At 30.5% G+C, this 21,231-nt stretch overlaps 1 protein-coding gene across 3 annotated transcripts; it reads left to right on the top strand.

Annotated features, from left to right (window-relative positions):
* The first annotated feature begins 7,453 nt into the window (after positions 1 to 7,453).
* Positions 7,454 to 11,909, top strand: LOC123227224 (probable LRR receptor-like serine/threonine-protein kinase At3g47570). Of its 3 annotated transcripts, XM_044651935.1 has the most exons (6): positions 7,454 to 8,034; positions 8,134 to 8,496; positions 8,759 to 9,064; positions 10,169 to 10,729; positions 11,195 to 11,587; positions 11,667 to 11,909. In XM_044651935.1, exons 1-6 carry the CDS (start codon positions 7,479 to 7,481, stop codon positions 11,678 to 11,680), a joined length of 2,193 nt encoding a protein of 730 aa, XP_044507870.1. In that variant the 5' UTR covers positions 7,454 to 7,478; the 3' UTR covers positions 11,681 to 11,909. The 3 variants fall into 3 exon arrangements, with proteins under 3 accessions (XP_044507870.1, XP_044507867.1, XP_044507869.1); XM_044651932.1 differs by having other exon boundaries at positions 8,759 to 10,729; XM_044651934.1 differs by lacking the exon at positions 11,195 to 11,587 and having other exon boundaries at positions 8,759 to 10,729.
* Positions 11,910 to 21,231: the final 9,322 nt, after the last annotated feature.

Genomic DNA, 21,231 nt, shown 5'->3' on the forward strand with positions numbered 1-21,231 from the left:
CCAATCTAGATCGATTTCAAACTTATGGATTGTCAAAGTCCTAATTTCGATTATTTACGAATCATCGATTTAAACATTTAGAACATTTCATAACGAACATCTTTCATATGACTTATATTATACTTTGGCCAGAGATTTGATTTTCAATATTTATCGATGTTCGCTTTAAAACTTGGATTTGGGTTGAATTAGTGGATATTCAGAACCCAATACTTTTTGAGTCCACATGCAAATAACACATGACCAATCTGGCCTATCTTACAAGATGTGGTTAACCACATATATATACACCACATGAATCACACGTATTTGTATTAGATCTGATCATGATGTCTCAAATCAAATGATTACTTTATATACTAGTACAATCTTATAATAAGTCATTGACTACGATTTTATGTTATGTGACTTATCGTTAATTGTGATGTTTGAAAAATGGTTCTCTAATTTTTAATTCATACTAATATCCTAATGACATCCCTTTCATTGTCACTCATACTAATGTCATCTCATGATATTCAATGGAGATATTTAGTATGTTTATTATGTGATATAATTATTTAAGTTATATCACGTTCATAGAGAACAATTCAATGATTTAGTTTGTATTAAGTGAGTTATCCGGATAATTCATACATATACTTTGTATTATTGTAAAATAAAGTAAACAACTTATGCATATGAACAAAAGAACTGTTTCTTATTAATAAATTGTTTAAAAGATTATATATAAGATGAAATATCCTAAAACCGATAACACGAACGGTTCTTAGAGCATACACTAACAAACAAGGAAGCTAGGGGAGGGGAATTGTTGCAAGCTGAACTAAATGCAGGAAGTTTAGAAGAAGATCCACAGTGCAAGCCGTTGGTGTAAAACGTGGGAGTTGGTTGCTACGCTACGGCGTCATTTCATGTTGCATTTTAAATCAATTGTAATAAAGAGAATTGGACGATGCGTTGTCGTTTTATTTCAATTGTATACGTTGTTGTTTTGGATTGTAAATGATAGATTTAAAGTGAAATAATATTGGCGGGAGAGACTAGACAATTGAGCCGAAAACTGTCGTGTAATCTTCTCCCAAATTCCTCTGTGTATTCATTCTTCTATTCTGAACCTTCTGGGAATTCTATTCTATTTCTGCAAATTCGTCGATGGCACGCATCATTATTTGATACAGGAAGCATTGCTTCTTTGCATTTTTACAATTAAAATTCAATCCAAAATTCATCAAAACAAATAAATAAAAATCACACAAAAGAATCAAGCTTGCAAGCATAGGATACCGCAAACAATATTTGATAATCAGAGTAAAAACAAAAGCAATTGGAGTCAAAGGACAAAATAAAATCCATTCGGGAAAACAATTTAAATAAAAACCTTAACTTGATACCAAATTGCTGCAGCTTTAACAACAAGGTTTATGACAAGAAGAAATTGAAAAGAGAATATGGACATGTAACCACAGCAAGCAACAAACATCTCAGAATAGACATTTTACAAACTACTAAGGTTTTCTTGAGGATTAAATATGTCCGACCAAATTTATCATTGCCTTAAGGATATATCATATATTAAAGAAACATCTACATGGAACTGAACTCAAAGGCTTAAGTTTAGTTGATCATGTTGTGTAAAACAACAAGAGGAAACAAACCTTCTACTTAATAATATATCACTGCATCAGATTGGCTGAAGGACGATATGCTGCAAAATAAATTTATGAAAAACATTAAAAGATCACTGATTTGCATAATAGACACCATTTAGTTGATGATTTAATGCATTAATATGATGAATCTGAAGGAAAGGAAAAACTAGGAATAAAAATATCATATTGGTGGCATATATTACCATGCCTTTTCCACATATTATGCTTTTCCTTTTTACCTTAATCTGTGTTCTATTATATGTCTAAGTCATACAAGAATTCCATGCTCAAATTATCCTCCAATGTCATAGCTTAACAAATAAGCATTCTGGGCTTCACGATTTAACAGTGAATTGGGAAACGAAACTTAGAGATTGTGAGAGAGAATGCCAACCATTGGAATTGAAATCCATTTGAAGAGAGAGCAAGATTTTCTTCCTCCCAATTTTTTCTTTTGGCCGCCATATTAGATGCACAATGGGGCCTTGAAGAAATTGAAAGACCAAAAATTAAGAAGATTAAAACAAATAAGCAGCAATAGAGCAAGTTTCAATTGGAAACAAGTAGGGCCAAACCTGTGAGGAGGGCGGTGTTGCTAGAGATGCGAGGCCGAGATGTAGGAACGCAGGAGATGTAGATATGTTGGCAGGGATAGACCTAATAATTTATATCATTGAGTCATATTCATATTAATTCGGGTTTTGGATTGAGGACCTTAAACCCTAATCTGACCCAGAATAAAATCATGTCAAAATTTTTTAACTCTAAAGCGAACTGAGTTATCTTCATGTTAATCTAACCTAACCTAAAATAACACAAACTATATAACAAAGTAAAATCGTGTGAAAACATAACATGTAATGACATGATTTATAGCTAAATAATACACTTTGTCAAATATTAAGAAATAACACAATTTGTTATAAAATAATACACAAAAAGACATACTTACCAAATTAAAATACACAAAAAATATTTTATCAAAACAAAATTGTTCTATTTTAAATTAATAGTAATAATTTGCTTATTATCTCTTTATATGATTAATTGTAAAATTAGGAATGTGCACAATCCAATTTGGTGCAGTCTAAGAGTTTTTTCAAAACAAAATGAAAAAACGGTCTGAAAAATTTTCAAACCAAAACAAATCATATAGGTTTTAAACCAAACTGAAACAATACGGTTTGGTCTAATCAAGATTATAGTTTGAACCTATTAAAATAATTCATTTATAAATATATATTATTTTATAAAATTAATTAATTTATAGTTTTCTAAAAATAAATATGAAAGATACATAAAATACAAATATAAAGAAAATAACAAAATAAATATGAAAAAAATAGTTGTATACCTAATTACTTAGTAAAAAAATTTATTAGATATAATTATATATATATGTTTAAAAAAAATACAATTTAGAGTTTGGTTTGAAAATCGTTTATACTATAACACAAACTGAAAAATATTTTTCAAAAATTTAGCAACCAAAACTAAACTGCAATTTTTAAATGGGTCACTCCGATTTTATGGTTTGAACCAAGTTATACAGACTTCTAACAGAGATAAAATAATAGAATATCATAATAAAAAAACTCAATTAAATCTAAAAATTCAACTTTAAAATAATGCAACTAATAACTAATGAGATTAATAATCTTTTCTTAAATATTTAAATTTAATTTCCAATCTATATGAGGAATGTGACTGTCATAAATATTAAAACTATTAACAAATATATGACACATCAAACATAATAAATTCAAAATAGTACTTATAACACATCAACAAAACAAATAAACAACAAAATAGTTTTTTACAATTTTGCCAAAAAGAGTTATTAAATCAAAATGAATGTTTTTGAGTGATGCGAACTTGATGTTTGATGATACAATATCAATTTCTTTATGATTCAAATTAGGGATAGAACTTTTGTGAATTAAAACACTTTCTATCAAATTAAGAAGATAAATGGTATTAGAGATTTTTTACTGTTATGATGTTATGTAATATTTTTTGTCAACCCTTATTGGCTCAATTTTTAAGAGTCAACCTAAACTCGAACCCAAACTACTTTTTATATCAAAAAATCATAAACCTAACTCGATTTTTTTTGTACCGTATTGAATTAACGAGTTGTGTCAAATTTTGTCAGGTTTAGGTAAGGACCTAGGGATAAAAAAAATAAGAAATTTATTTTATTGTTTAAATTATTTATTATTTCAATATTTAATTGACTAGATGAATAATGAAAGAAATCTAATTTTTAATTGCTAAAAGCTGCTTACTAAAGTTGATATATCAAAAATGTATTAAAATGATGATCGAAAATAAAATTGTCCCTAAAATGATCATTTTGGATGAAATTAAAACTGTCCTTCAATATTCTGTTTCTAAAATTCAGTGCTAATCATTTGTGGACAAAATTAACAGTTTGTCCCCTAAAATGACAATTGTGGGATGAAATTAAAATTGTTGCTAAAACATTTTGCCCCTAGAGTTGAGTGTTAATCTTTAGTTGACAAAACAAATATTTCGTCCTCTAAATGATCATTATAGGACAAAACTGAAATCATCTCTAAAATTGAGTATTAAGACAAATTAATATTTCATCATCTAAAATGATCACTCTAAGACAAAATTGAAATTAATAAATATTTCATCCCTAAAGCTGAGTGCTAAGCTTTAGTAAATGAAATTAAAATTTCATTATTTTTTTAAGGTAAATAATTCAAATGAAGGTTCCTCAAATATGGTAAAGGCTTAAATCTAGGCTTTCTTTTTTAAGTTCTAATATTCCACCAGTTTTGCTAACTTTTGAAAATCAAAATTATCATTATCTATTGAAATTGAAATTATCCCTAAAATATTTCATCCTCAAAACTGAGTGCTAATCTTTAGTGGATGAAATTAACATTTTGTCTCTTAAAATGATTATTATAGGGCAAAACTAAAATCATTTCTAAAATTAAATGCTAAGTTTTGGTAGATGAAATTAAAATTTTGTCCTCTAAAATGATTATTTTACACTGAAATTGAAATTGTTCATAAATATTTCATCTTGAAAATTGAGTGCTAAACTTTCATTGATGAAATTAATAGCTCATCCACTAAAATGATCATTCAGGGATGAAATTGAATAGTCCCAAAATATTAGTGTTAAATTTTGATGGACAAAATTTAAGTTGTATTTAAAATGATTATTCTGGGACAAACTTGGAACCGTCCCTAAAAATGGTGCTAAACTTTGGTGGACAAAATTAAAATTATATTCCTTGAAATGATTATTCTAGGATGAAATTAAAATTGCCTTTAAATATTTCATTTCTAAATTAAATATTTGTTATAATTATAGTGACAATTATTATTAATGTCACAATTACATTTTTTAATTTTATGACTAACCATAATTTTTAGTAACTTTTAATATAAATAACATAACAAAAATGTCACTAAATATTTTTATAGCGTCAATTATTATAAATGTCTCAATAATTTTTCAATTTCATTTACTTTCCCATATTTTTAAGTGGTTATTAATTTAAATATCATTACAAAAATGTTACCAAATATTCCCATAGTGTCATTTATAATGAATGTCACAATAGGTTATTTAAATTTGTAACTTCTCACCATTTTTAATGGCTTTTAATATAAACGTCATTACAAAAAATGTGAGCAAATATTCCTATAGTGTTATTTATAATAAATATCATAATAAGTTATTAAATTTTTTACTTTCTATAATTTTTAGTGGCTTTCGATTAAATACCACAAAAAAAATGCCACTAAATGTCATTTTTGTTGTGGTGAAGGAAGAAGCAAGTACATTGAGACACGGTCTCATTTTATCACAGAGTTGGTTGCTAAAGGAGAAATTGAATTGAATCATTGCAAAATTGAAGACCAACCAGCTAACATATCAACCAAAGTCTTAATTGAAGACCACGTTAGAAAGATAGGAACTATGGTTGGAGTATTTCACACTTAGACTTATATTAAAAAAAAAATCAGTATTAATCATTAATTTGTAGCCACAAATAACTTAATCAGATTTTGATTACGTGACCTCTCAACTTTCTCACATTAACCATTTCAATTCACCGTTACTGTCTAGTTAATACGGGTAGCTGGCCGTAATCTTTTTCCTTTACGTAGGCTTTCTGGATATTTTTCATAGGATTCTTATTCATTGATTTTCCTATTTTAATAATAATTTTAAAAGTTTCTTCTTCAGATAGAAAAAGACACGTAATTAATTTTCCAATTAAATCCAAGCTTGCCCTCTTCCCTGTGTAACATGTCAACTCCTAATACGACGACGTTTCTAGTCGGTTTCTCTGGGACCTATCAACTCTACTGTGAAATGCAATTCTCTTCCGTACAATTTTGAAATAAAATCCAAATCTAGTTTCGTCCATAATGTTGAAACAACATCTGGCCAATCTGCGATCTGCACGTGTCCAATCTACACGTGTTACGAAAATCTAGCGTCAAAACCGTGCCCTTCCCACTCAACTCAGCAAGCCCAGTTGCATTTCTTTGCCACGTGTCCTCTGGATTTTTCAGTTAATTAATCCCCCGCCCTTTTATATGCGGAACTAATCTAAAGTTGTTTTTTAAGTCACTGTAAGTATGTTCCCAGTTGGTTAGTTTTGTTGGAGATTTTCTAGTTATTGATGTTGGGTTAGTTTGTTAATAGGTGGTCAAATTTTTATGTGGTTAGTGTTATATTTACAAGGTGCACAAATCTATGTAGGAGATTGGAAGGGGAGTTTATGGTTGAGTTTGGCGAAATTTCAAATTTTTTTCAAACAAAACTAAAAAAATTAGTTTAAAAATTTTTTAAATCAAGTCAAACTAAAAAAATACGATTTTGTCTAATTTATTTTACAGTTTAAATTTATTAAAATTATTTACTTCTAAATATAAATTACTGAATTAAATTAATTAAATTATAGTTTTATTAAATATAATATAAACATATACAATAAATATGAAATATATATATATATATATATATATATATATATATATATATATATATATTATACGTGTAAAAATCATGTTAAAATAAATATGAAAAAAATTGTGCACCTAATTGCTTGTCAAAAAAGTCTATCTAATATAATTATAGATATGTTTTTTTTATAAAAGATGATTTACGATTTGATTCAATTTAAAAGTCGTTCAAATGACATCCTAAATTGAAAACTGTGTTTAAAAAATTTATCAATCAAAGTAAAACTATTTTATAAAATAAATCAAATTATAATTTTTAAATAATTTAATCTGTAGATGAGTATTTGAATTTTTTACTTATCATAGATATAATTTTGAAATTAAATTAAAATTTGAGTGGGAAATAATCGTTTTCCCCAAAGAAAATTACAATGGTTTATGCATACAACTTGAAAATGGATCGATCTGCAGCAGTTGTCAAATTACATCATTGACTGTTCGATTACGCTTGAATCACCACTAGCTAGAATATTGATTAAACACCTTAGAGAGAGAGAGAGAGAGACTTTCTTCAGAGAGAGAAAAAATATCTCAAGAATGAGGGAAGATATTTCGACCAAGCCACGTCAAGAGTTATCGAACATTAAATGAAACAGAAATGTCACCGTTGCCTTCTTCGGAGGGGACTTGGAAGTGGGCCAAAACGATTTTGAAGTCTTAGTAGATATTGACTAATAAATATATAGAGACAAGTTCAACTTTGGGTTCTGGAAATAGTCAAGTCAATGGTTTCTTTATAAATATCAAATTTATGCCATTATACATGTCACCAAGCCCACAGTCACAAATCTAAGTTCTGCTATCATGGTGAAAAATCTTTTTCTCAGTATTTTCTTAGCTTTCTTAGTTCATTTTTCGACACTTTCCGTCGTTTATGCACAAGTAACCGACATCTCCACAGACAAACAAGCTCTTCTTGCCCTGAAAGCTCGAATAAGCCATGATCCAGACAATTTGTTGGCCAGCAATTGGTCTGCAAGTTCTTCTGTTTGTCAATGGATGGGCATAACTTGTGGTGCTCATCACCTTCGAGTAACAGCTTTAAATATTTCTCGCTTGGATCTCACAGCTACCCTCCCTCCTCAACTAGGAAATCTATCTTTCCTTGCAAGGCTAGACATCAGCAACAACCGCTTTTATGGCTCTCTCCCTGCAAGCATTTTTGACAATCTTCCCAATCTGCAATTGCTTTATTTGCATTCTAACATGTTCGAGGGAAAAATACCATCAACCTTATCAAAATGCAGAAGCTTACAAAACTTATCCTTGTCATTCAATAATTTCACAGGAGCCATTCCAAAAGAAATTGGAAACTTGACTCAACTTAGAGAGATCTATCTTGGAGACAACGAACTCCAAGGTATGTTAAACGCAACTTTGTTTTTAGTTGCTATTACTGATAATTTTTTTATATTCCTTGTCATTCGATAAAATATGGTTATTTATAATGATTTTGTAGGAGAAATTCCGAAAGAGCTTGGCAATCTTGCAAAATTGGAGTTATTATCACTGCGAAATAGTCACTTAACAGGAACTATTCCCTCATTTATCTTCAACCTTTCTTCTTTAGTTATCATGAACTTTAGGGAAAATAGCTTGACCGGTAGCCTTCCTGAAAACATGTGCCAACATCTTCCTAATCTTGAAGAACTGTCCATGCCCAATAATCATCTCACTGGTCCGATTCCATACAGTTTGGGGCAATGTGGAATGCTTAGTATTCTTAAGTTGACGAATAACCAATTCGAAGAACATATTCCGAGAGAATTTGGGAACTTGACATTAATCAAGATTCTATGTCTGGACTTGAATAAATTAACAGGTAAATGATAATACGCTTTCAAATCATTATGCTATTATGAATTAATTTTATTTTGTTATAATTTTAACACCTCTAACTAAATCCTACATCAACAAAAGTCAGTGGGTATAATAGATATATCAAATCATTTGTGATACTAAGACTAGTTAAATAGTTTGTTGACACTAGAATTGTTAAAACACTATGATAAATTATGTCCAAAGTGGAAAACATTTTTATGTTAAAATAATTCAATTTACTAACTGAGCTATCATATTTTTAGGTGAGATACCGTATGAAGTTGGCAATCTTCATAATCTTGAGCTCTTGCAACTTGAATATAACCACCTAGTTGGCCCTGTCCCAGCTACTATATTCAACATTTCAACAATGCAAGTACTTTCATTGTATGGCAACCAACTCTCTGGAATTCTTCCATCAATTGCAGAGCTTCCAAACCTTGTGGGTATTCTCTTGTGGGGAAATAATTTCAGTGGGCCGTTTCCCAATTTCATCACCAATGCTTCCAAGCTCTCCAGGATAGATATCTCATCTAACTCATTCTCAGGCTTCATTCCTGGTACAATTGGTAATTTAAAAAATCTTGAGATACTAGATTTAAAATATAATTATTTCACATCTACTCCTGATCTGAGCTTTCTTTCCAATTTGACAAATTGCAAGAGTTTAAGAGTCCTAAGGTTAAGTAAAAATCCACTAAATAGCATCCTTCCAGGTTCCATAGGGAATCTTTCTATTTCTTTGGAAAATTTTAATATAAATGATTGCAACATTAGCGGCAAAATTCCCAGGGAAATTGGAAATTTGAAAAACTTGCTAGAACTGAAATTAGAAGATAATGAATTGACTGGACCAGTTCCAGTTACCATGGATGGATTGCAGAACCTCCAAGGTTTGTATCTTCAAAATAATAAATTTGAAGGACTCATCCCAGAAATTTTTTGTCATTTAAAAAAATTGGATGTATTGAATTTGGGGGGAAACAAGTTCTATGGAGTCATACCTGCATGTATTGGCAATCTCACTACATTGAGCAAATTGTATTTAGGTTTCAATAGGTTAACTTCTATACCATCAACTTTGTGGAACCTCGAGAATCTCTTGCACGTTAATTTGTCTTCAAATTTTTTGGATGGATCTCTTCCATTAGATATTGGAAAACTTAAGGTTGCCATAGCTATAGATCTGTCAAGGAATCTTTTATCTGGAGAGATTCCAAAATCTATGGAAAGCCTAATAAATTTACAATCTCTCTTCTTAGAATACAACAAATTACAAGGCTCTATTCCTGAAACATTTGGCAACTTGACAAGCTTGCAATTCTTGGATTTGTCTAGCAACAACCTTTCTGGATTGATTCCAAAGTCTTTAGAGGCACTTTTGTATCTCAAATATCTAAATTTATCTTTCAACCAACTAAGTGGCGAAATTCCCAGAGGAGGATCGTTCAAAAATTTCATGGGTGAATCATTTATGGGGAATCTTGCATTATGTGGGACTCCTCAACTGCAAGTTCCACCATGCAGAAAAAACCCTCGTCGAAAGGGTTTCATGTTTATTCTTTTGCCAATAAGTTTTGCAGTCTCATTAGTTGTCTTGGTTCTTATGTCTATGTTGATCAAACACTGGAAAAAGAGAGCGAGGCCAACTACCAATGTTGATTTCTATGCAGGGGGAACATGGAGAAGAATTTCTTACCAGGAACTTATGAGAGCAACAAATGGATTCAATGAGAACAATATGCTTGGCAAAGGAAGTTACGGTTCAGTTTACAAAGGAAGATTAGATGAGGGAATAGAGGTTGCAGTAAAGGTATTCCACTTGGATTTTGAAACAGCTCTTGCAAGTTTTGAAGCTGAATGTGAAGTAATGAGAGGACTTCGTCATCGAAATCTTGTTAAAATCATCAGCAGTTGTTCAAATGATGATTTTAAATCTTTGATACTAGAATACATGCCTAATGGAAGCCTAGAGAAATTGTTGTTTTCTGAGAACAATGTTTTGGACATTTCTCATAGACTAAATATAATGATCGATGTTGCTTCAGCTTTAGAATATCTACATTTTGGTTCTTCAGTCCCAATCATTCATTGTGATATAAAGGCAAGCAATGTCCTACTAGATGAAAATATGGTTGCACATTTAAGTGATTTTGGCATTGCAAAACTCTTGGGCGAAGAAAACTCCATGACACAAACAAAGACCCTTGCCACCATTGGTTATATGGCACCAGGTAATTGTTTCATTTTTTTTAGATAACAACACTTGGAGGTATCAAATTATCCCCTTATTTTATTTAAAGGATTGAACTTTGCATTTTCTATTGATGAGACTTATTAACTCTCAAATTTTCTTATTGAATGAACCAAACTTTCAAATTAACCAATAGAAGAGACCAAACTTTAGTATTTTCTATTGAATGTTTAAACAAACACGATTAATTTTTTTATTTTGTTTTAAAAATAAAATGTCTAGTTTGGTATCTTCAATAGGAAATAATGAAAGTTTAGTCACTTTGATTAGAAAAATTGAAAGTTCGATTCTTTCAATTGAAAAAACAAAATTCAATTCTTTTAATTAAAAAAGGTGATAGTTCGTCACTTCCATGCAATGTTATCTTTTTATTTTATTGAAACTTCAATTTGTTATTGTTATATGTGGAGCAATGAAAGTGTACATGCATAATTACTATGATTAGAATACGGAAGAGAAGGAAAGGTATCTAGACAAGGAGATGTGTACAGCTATGGTATCATGCTAATGGAAACATTTACCAAGAAGAAACCAACAAATGAAATGTTTACAGAAGAAATGAGCTTAAAGAGGTGGGTTGGCGAATCATTATGTAGCACAGTGATGCAAGTTGTGGACACAAATTTACTTACAAAGGATGATGAACATTTCTCTAGCAAGGAGGAAGTTGTGTCATCAGTCTTGAGTTTGGCTATGGAGTGTACAAGAGAATCACCTTTAGATAGGATCACCATGAAAGAAGTAGTGACAAGACTCATCAAAATCAGAGCCCAACTTATAGAAATCAAAACAAGAAAAGACAGAAACGTTTTGAATTTAAGGCGAAGTTTTAACCTAGGTGATTAGCCATATACCTTTAACCTTTCTTTTGTATATGTTATGTTATTTAACCATGCATAATTGTTTTTGATTTACAGTTAGAAATGGATGAATTGACTAGCCAACATCTTATCAATGAGAAGGGCTTAGAGTTTAGCAACCTTCTTCCTCTTCCATGAGTTTGATGACAAGTACATGAATGTTCTAAGGTCAACTTATATTAAAAAGAAGTGCTTGTAATGAGTTTTAATTTAAATTTGGACCTTAATGTAGTAAAGGTAAAGTATAAGGAGTTTGAAATTTTCCTATTTTTACTAGAGATGAATTATAGTATCTTTTATTATTATTATGTCATATTTTTTAAAAGTCTTATCCTAGAGGGTAAAGTGCAACTACAGTCTACTTATCCATGTATCTAGAAATCTGGATATCATAATAAAAATTACATGCAATAAAAATCCAATCCCTTAATAAAACTCAAGTTTTTATTAACTAAAATAAAAATTATATCTCACAATCATCCTAAGCATAATTAAATATAATCAAATTTCAAAATATCATGTGTACTAAAATAATCAAAGTCTCAATCATAGTCATATCACAAATCTAAGGCCAATTATCAAGCCTATGAGTTCATCCCTTGCATGCCACTCCATCACTAACTAATCACCTTGCTGTCATCACCTTTAATTTTATCATCTATAAAGTGCAAAGAAAGAGAGTGAGTGAAAAACACTTAGTAAGTATGAATACCTTATCCCATAATCTCTTAATCAAATATATCTCATTTTCTTTACTAACCTAGGATATCTCTATTTAATCAAATATCAACCAAATCTAAGGGAAATGATGTACCCATTCTAATGACCATTCTTTAGACATTTTAGTCCTAGTTGTCTTATCTCATTGCAAATTGAAAGACTTGTAATTTTGACTTATCAAATCCTAGCTTATCAATGTGTGGACCCTAATCGTCAAAGTCTCTAAGTCCTCGTAAGTTTTAGCCAATCAATAAACACGTAGTCCTAATAGTTATGTCTTTATCTAAGAACACTAATCGACAAACTATAACCTATCGACAGGTGTCTCTAGATCATGGGTAATCTCTTAATCAGCCTATAATCTAATGATCTATGTCATGTAGGTATTGTCTTATCTCATATCTTATTAGTATAATCCCTATGTTACCCAATCTCTTGGAGCTCTCTCGGACTTTTATCTAGTCTATTCTATCTTGACATAGGTCTCTCTTTATCATATATAATCATCAACTCAGGTATCCAACCCTTGGGTACATTTTGACACCTTAATGAGCCTTAAATCTTAATAAAAAATCAATCAAATCTATTTTGTGCATGACCTATATAGAACCAAATCATAGTTGTACATTATCTTTTATGTATGAGCGTGCACTTGGGCATGTACGAACATACATAGTGTTATTTATGACGCATAGTCGCTCCCAAATCTATCTCGAGCATACATGTTTAAATTAAGTAAGCTATAAAAGCATACACAGCTAATGTGTACAGACATTTTTCTATCACATTACATGTACGATCACTTCCAATTGCTCTCTCGGTCCTACGTGCTTGAAAGAAAAGATGTACAGGCATATGTGACTCAATGCATAGGTGTACATCTCGCTAAATCTATAGGACATCATCTTCAACCTATTGATCTACTATTTTAAACAAAATTTTCAACCACGTGCAATTATACTTCTCAATGTACAAGTTTAGATGACATTGAAAAATTCTTCTAAGCCACAAATGGTCATGAGTGCTTTGTCCCACATCGATCCTTCTTGGCATTTAATGGAATTGTCTTTGGTTTCCCCTAAAGTGGATGTGGAAGCTGAACCACTATAAATTATAGTCCCCCTTTTATATTATTTCAATTTATCCTTGTTTCTTTATTGTCTTGATGCTGTACTTCATTTTACTTAGGTTTCAATTTCATTAAGATGAAATGGCTAGCCAATGTCCCATCAATGGGATAACCTGAGTTTAGCAACCTTCTACCTCTTCCATGAATTTGATGAAAAGTACATGCAAGTTATAAGGTCAACTTTGATTAAAAAGAAGTACTTGTAATGAGTTTTTAAATTTGATGGACCTTAATGTAGTAAAGATAAACTATAGAGGATTTGAAATTTTCCTATTTTTATTAGAGGAATAAAATTATGTGTATAAACAAATTGTATAAACTTGTTTGTACAAATTGAGATAATAATTTGTGATTGAGTAATGTGATCGTTTATATTTTCTCTTATATTTAAATTATTCAATCATATGTTGTAATCTTAGTTTATACTAAACAGTTCATACATATAGTATTACCCTTTACTGGAGATAAATTATAGTATCTTTTGTTATTATCATATTTCATTTTTTTTTAGCTAATAAAAATGGCTCATCTATACCAGTCCTTCGTTGTACGATAGTATATTGTTCATTCATTGATACTGTGTGATTGAATATTATTTTATTTTTAATTAAAAATTATGCAATCACATGATAATATACTTAATTAGATTAGTTTGTAAAAGAAATTGAATTTAGAGAGGTTTTGAAACAAGTTTTTTATTAAATATTTTAGAATAAACAATTAATACTTCTAGTTTTATTCTATCAAATTTTTGTATTTTTATAAATTTTATAGAATTTATTAAAGTTGTTAGAGTTGAGATGATGTTGAATATAGTGGTTAGGTTAGACCCAATTAGGCGGTTAAATCCAAGATCCAAATGTTTAAGATTATGAAAATTGTCAATTTCATAAGTATCTCACCTTAAAATATGATAGCTCAATTACTGAATCGGACTATAACAAAATAAAATCATGCCATAATAACATAATGTTTTGAGAGAGGATTATCATTAACTTATCAATTTGTTGATTTTAGATATAGATGATTGATGTCAAAGTTTCCAATTCCTCTCAAAATATGTTCTTCAAATTGGTCATTTGTCAACGCAAGAAAACAAAGCATTCTACATTGCTCCAACACAGTAAAAGGATAAAAAAATTTTCAAGTGGTTCAATTGTTTGAATAATAAAATAATAATGTAACACAACAACGTAACTCTCACAAATGAACCTCTCTAGTTTGTTATCAAAATGCAAACCTTGAAGTGTTTGTAATGCATTGGTGGTAACTGGATATGATTGAAAATATGAGTAAATGATTTTGTATATTTTGTAGTTGTGTTGTATGAGTTTACAGGTACACCTTTATATACATGTAATGCTTATAAGATAGAATCTAAATGATGTGATTGACACTGTCACAATATTGTATAATTCTCTTTCCTAATATTAGTTTTAATATTATATTTAATAATTAAATCAGTTTTATTGGTTGACCGATATATTTTCTCATGATTGCTAATTGATTTTGGCTCAATCTTGTTAGATTTAGGTATCATTCCTATATGCCCTCGCCGGATGGGGTATCCATTAGATACAACCATCTTGGAATGTAAGCAATTAATTCTCTTCTAAGGAAGAGCTTTTATAAGACCATAGCTACTTGATCATGAGTTGAAATAAGAGATACCTTTAAAAGGTCTTTGGGCACCTCGTCACGAACAAAGTGAAAATCAATTACAATGTGCTCTAAGTTCTTGAAGGATATATTGTAGCCATACTAGTTTTGCCACAATGGTAGTAAGTGCCTGTTGTTCGACCTTAGTGGATAAATTAGCCACAAAGCATTCCTCTTAGAACTCCAAGACAACGGATTGATTCTAACATATACATATAGGGTAAAACGGAAGTGTAGTAATCATGTTTCCTTACCCAGTCGACATTAGAATAGGCATGAAGTGTGAGAATTGAGTTGCATTTTAAATGAAGACCATGATATATCGGTTCTTTGAGGTATCAGAGAATTCTTTTCAAGGTAGTCGAAAGAATTGGGTTCAAAGGTTGTATTTCCATATCATTAATCTTCTATAAATGCATGTTACAATAACATCAATCTTATCATATCATTTAGGGATTTTGTAATCTTCGATGGCAGAATAACAAATTAAAATTTAATTTAAAAACACATACATGTAGGGTTTTCAAGGCAACAATAATCGGCAATACAACAAAATTTAAAAATTTTTCAAATCAAACAATTCTAAAAACCCTAACCAGGATACCTATTTTAGACATATATTCATGAACATGCAAAACACTCATAGTGTGTTAGAATTTATACATACATTGATGGCTCATCCAAATCTTGACATGGCTTAAGATTGAACACTAACTAACCCTCGAGAGGCAGTAACTTGGTATCCACGTAGAGTATGAACACGAGAGAGACAATCCAAGTAAAGAGGCTACTAGGGCTTTCCAACCGGAATTATGTGTTCACAGGGAGAAATAAAGAAAAAAAAAAACTTATGGCTAAGGTTTTTTGCCTTTTTAATTCTATGTTATTTGTTTATATTAATGCATGCTTTATATATGTTTAGGTGTTCGAGTATGGCAATAATTTTAACCAAGCTCAACACTGCTAACAGACATATGCACAAGTGACATCACAAATGTGCCTCTTGACATGTCTTTAACTCTTATACAGCTAGACAATCTTTTATAGAAATGTGCCAGGTTTTCTATTTTCCATAATGCCAACTAATACCATATACACCAAGTGTACTTGGTTAAAACATGGTCAACTATGTTCTTTATCTCAAATAGGCAAACCTAGCTTTTCAATGATTTCTTTCTCACCATAAACATCGGGATTATCACCAAATAATCCCTACCTTTGTGTTTAAATCAACTCCTCTATGTATATGACCTATAAGTTCTCTATCAAATTAAACACAGACTAAAATTGACCTTTAGTAAAGTATCATGGCCACTTGAACAATAGAATGTCAGTAAACATCTCTTAAGCTTTTATAACATAATAGTTACATGTAATTCAATCATTTTATTAACCAATATTTCTCGAGACTAAGACATAGAAATGTGTTTATCTCAGTAGTTTCTCAATATGAACTAATATACATCAATGACTAACATGAATTAAGCTACAACCTCATCTTGTTGTGGCCATAATTCCAAGTCGTCATAGATGTTATTTAATATTCTCATGTGAGATATCTTCTCTTATGGTCAGGATTGACAAATCATTTATTAATCAACCATAACCTTTATGTATATCACGATATGGCTTATTACTACCTTTATAGTTACCCCAATTATGGTAGCATGTTAGATAACATGAAACCATACTGATCCTCACATGAGACGATCTAGCAACCTTAAGTCAAAGGATCACATACACTTATGGTGTTCAAAGGATTTATTCCATAGACACTAGAACAACTATCCATATAGATATCCTCTAGCCGGTTTAACCCGATGAACATATTTATAATATGCACACATATGTTACACCAAGCTGTCTACAATAGCTTCGACATGTGAAAACTATTCCCACTTTTGGTGGGGTCACTCAACACTATAACAATCCCATCATCATCACACATGCCTTTACTATTGCAATTTTAGGATTACAGATGTTTCTAGAATGGCTACTTGATGCATACATGATCATTTGTTTGATCCTTTTGTCACAATTCTACCATTCTAAAGGCATGTTATTTATATTATCATATAAATAGTTAATATATGAATTGAATAACAATTAATCATTTTATTAATGATTATATAAAATTACATCAATAAATGCCAAATTTTAGTGGCTCTAGGACACTAACCTTAATAACACACTTCACAAAACCCGTTTTATGGATTATCCTCTTAGCAAAATTAATTTAAAAACATATATATAACACATATAGGGTGTTTTTTGATATACCTGTGTTGGTGGCTCCTTGGTCTTTCTCTAATAGTGAGAGGTTATGAAACTGTGCTATTAAAACCAAGTATAGGCCTTCTCCTTGGTGTCCACACAAGAGTTTGACAATAATCTTATGATGAATAGGGTGCACAAAGGCTCTTTGATATATATATATATATATTCACACACACACACATACGCGTGACATATAGCCCATCGAGACTTAATCTCTCACGGGTTTGCCACGTATGCATGGGATAATTCCTATACCATGTACACTTAGGTGCAGATGTGTGCCTTGGGTGTACATTGTATGGGTGGAATAATTCCAACCCATACATGTACATATATAGCTCACATGAGCTATCTTTTGGTTAATGTGTATATTCTCTAATGTTTAGGTACAAATTAAGTGTCTCTCTTAAGACTTTTTGAATAACATAGATTAACTTTGACAATGATTAGATAGTATTGAATAGAGGATTAATTCAATCCCACTATGGTCACAAATTTAATGATCGAACTAATATCAATCTATATTGATCCTTGTATAAGATGGTTCAACTACTTCAAGTCTAAGGATCATATGTACCTTTATTCATTAAAAGGATATTTTTCACAGACACTGGAGTAACCATTCATACAAAATCCTCTTAGCATGTTAGTCTGATGAACACGTCTACAATATGCACTTATATATTACACTAAGTTTTCAACAAATAACTTTGACACATGAGAATTTTTATCATTTTGCGATGAGGTTGTTCAACCCTATAATAACTTTCTCATTTTTACTCTTGCCTTTTATCATAGTAATATCAAAGCTACTAAAGTTTTAAGAGCAACCACCTAATGTGCATATAGGGTTTTCATGATTAAATGTCGAACACTAATACCTTTGTCAAAGTTATAATTATCTATTTAACATAAGATACAAATAATATAAATGCCATTTTTATTAATTAATTATAAAAGATTACATCAAATATTAAATATGATGATTGGCTCTGGGGCATTACCCTAACAATCTCTTATTTGTTACATGTCTATCATGTTTTTATTGCAACAGAGGCTTTGTTAATAGGCTAGCCAAATTGTCATCAATATTTACTCTTCCTATCTGTACATTTCCATGCTAAATGATTTCTCTAATAAGGAGGCATCTTTTGAGTATTTGTTTGGATCATTGGTAAGATAATGGCTCTTTTGTTTAAACTATTATTCTAATGTTGTCACAATAGAGTTTTATAGGATTTTAATATATAGAACCATGCCAAGTTCGATGACAAACTTCTTGATCCACACTACTTCTTTTGTCATATCTAACAAGGCAATGTATTTAGACTCTATCGTAGAATCAGCTACATTGCTTTATTTGGAGCTTATCCTACTAATTGCCCCACCATTTAAGCAAAATACAAATCTTGATTAGGATTTGAAATCATTATAATCTGTTTGGAAACTAACATCATTGTATTATTGTACATTGAGCTTGGGCTCTTCTTAACAAACCAATAACATATCTTTTGTCCTTTTGAGTTATTTTAAAATGTTCTTGACAATTGTCTAGTATCGCTCTTCTAGATTTGATTGATATATACTACAAATGCTTAAAGTGTATGCGACATCAATCCTCATATATAACATGATCGATCATATCATAGAAGCATAAGGGATCAATTTAATCTTATCTCTCTCTTCTTGCATTTTAGGGAATATTTCACTAGAGAAATATATGTCATGACTTTATAAATGGATCTTTGTAACTTACATACCTTTTTGGTGTCCATCAAGAACAAAACCATCAGATTGTGCCATATACACATCCTCTACTAAGTTTCTGTTTAAAAAAGTAGTTTTGATGTCTATCTGCTAGATTTCACAATCATGATGTACAACTATCGTAAGCATATTCAAATAGATTTTAAAATCATACGTGGTGTTGGCTTCTCAAGAAGATTAAAGAATATATCCATGACATCCTCGAGTTGGCGATAATCTTGGATCAACACCATGCTATATACTTTGCAATGGTTGAAGTCTTTTTAGATGTCTACCATGAATGTTGTTGTCATCACCTTTTATGTAACATGCAGGAAAAGTACAAACGAGACTCAAAGATAACGTGTTTAAACATGTATACAATTTTTATTTTGTTTAACATTTTATAAATTTTGATCATAAAGTTCTCATATTATTTATTACCTTGCAGGTTGCGAGAGCATATTGGAAAACCGTGAAATCATATACAGAATTAGATTTTGAGGCTATGATGCGATCTCTTGATGTAATGAACTCTCAAGCTGGGGCTTATGTATGTGAGGTTGGTTTTGAGCAATGGAGCAGAACACACTTTCTAGGACATCGGTACAACATAATGACAACTAATATTACAGACTCATTTAATGCCCTTGTTAGACATGCACAGGGTCTGTCTATCACGATGCTCGTCGAGTTCATTTTTTACACCTTATAATGATGGTTTTATGAGAGGAGAAACTATGCAAGTACATACCCAATTGTTAATAATTATGTATTTGAGCATGTATTTCTTCCCTTGTGTTTGTTATTAACAGATATGTTGTTAATATTTTTTCAAATTATAAATGAATGCCCCATTTTTGTCACCCCTTGGATAGAGGAGAAGATCAATTATCGTGTGTCAAAGTCTACACACTTGGAAGTTTGGCCAATTACACCTCTTCGGTATCAGGTTGTTGGTTTTGGTGGATACATAGGCATTATGGACTACTATGAAATGTCTTGTATGTGCAAAAAGTTTCAGCTTTTATGTATTTCGTACAAGCATGTCGTTACTATTGTAAGACATATGATGCTCACAAATGTCAATGCATGGGTTCATCCATTCTTCTACACCGAGTTCTACCATATCATATATGAGGAACCTATCAATCTTCTTAAAAACCAATCAGAATGATTGCATACACCAGAAGAAAAAGTTATCCTACCCTTAATTCTCAATAGTCATTGATTGGGTCTCTAACAGAAATTGATGTCCTTCACAAGGGGAAAATGTTACACCCAGGATTTGCAGTTATTGTAAGGAACTAGGGCATGTCCAAACCCAGTGTAAAAACCTAACACCAGTCCCTAGCTCTGTCCCATATGGTACATCTAAAAAAAGAAAAGGATCGAGATTTTGACAAGCTTCTATTTAGTTTTATTAATTATATGATTCATGACTGTTATTCAAATGATATGTAATCGATATATTTTGATTATTGTTTCAAATGAGTAATTGTATTCATATATGATGTAATAAATTTAGTGTGAATAATTTTTTCATTTCATATTCGTTAGAATGAACATTATTCTTGCAATGATTAGAATTAACTTTTCCTGATTTAATTAATGTATGCTTTTCTTTTATACGAAGTTGAACTTATAAAAATCAATAAATAATGTCATTGAACCTAAACTATATTAAATAAACAATAATGATGTTAATGTTGAACATATTTTTGTGTATTTCACTAATACCATAATTTAAAGTTAATAACATTACTTTAATCTCATATAATTATTTCTGTGACAAAATTATTTAAAAAATGAAATTAAATGCATGTCTATATATAATGATAGATAATATATGTCATACGCATAAACAAGTACAATAAATATATACATAACAACTTCCGTTTCGGATAATTAAACAATGATCGAATTAAATATACATCCGTGATCTACTCAATATAGTGAAAATACAACTGCAATGCTAAACACCGACGCATAGAAGTGGACAACTCTCGAGGAAAATCCACGCTCCGTGACAATGTCAAACACTCAATAAAATGTAACATAAAAATGTCACAATCATTGGAGCCTTCACCT

The sequence above is a fragment of the Mangifera indica genome, chromosome 10 (genome assembly GCF_011075055.1).
Source record: "Mangifera indica cultivar Alphonso chromosome 10, CATAS_Mindica_2.1, whole genome shotgun sequence".
In the NCBI taxonomy this organism is placed as follows: domain Eukaryota; kingdom Viridiplantae; phylum Streptophyta; class Magnoliopsida; order Sapindales; family Anacardiaceae; genus Mangifera; species Mangifera indica.

Excerpts from the sequence above, each read along its gene's own strand:
- LOC123227224 (XM_044651932.1), top strand. The coding sequence starts at position 7,479 with ATGGTGAAAAATCTTTTTCTCAGTATTTTCTTAGCTTTCTTAGTTCAT. Across the intron at positions 8,035-8,133 it reads TGGAGACAACGAACTCCAAG|GAGAAATTCCGAAAGAGCTT; the intron begins GTATGTTAAACG and ends ATGATTTTGTAG. Across the intron at positions 8,497-8,758 it reads GGACTTGAATAAATTAACAG|GTGAGATACCGTATGAAGTT; the intron begins GTAAATGATAAT and ends TCATATTTTTAG.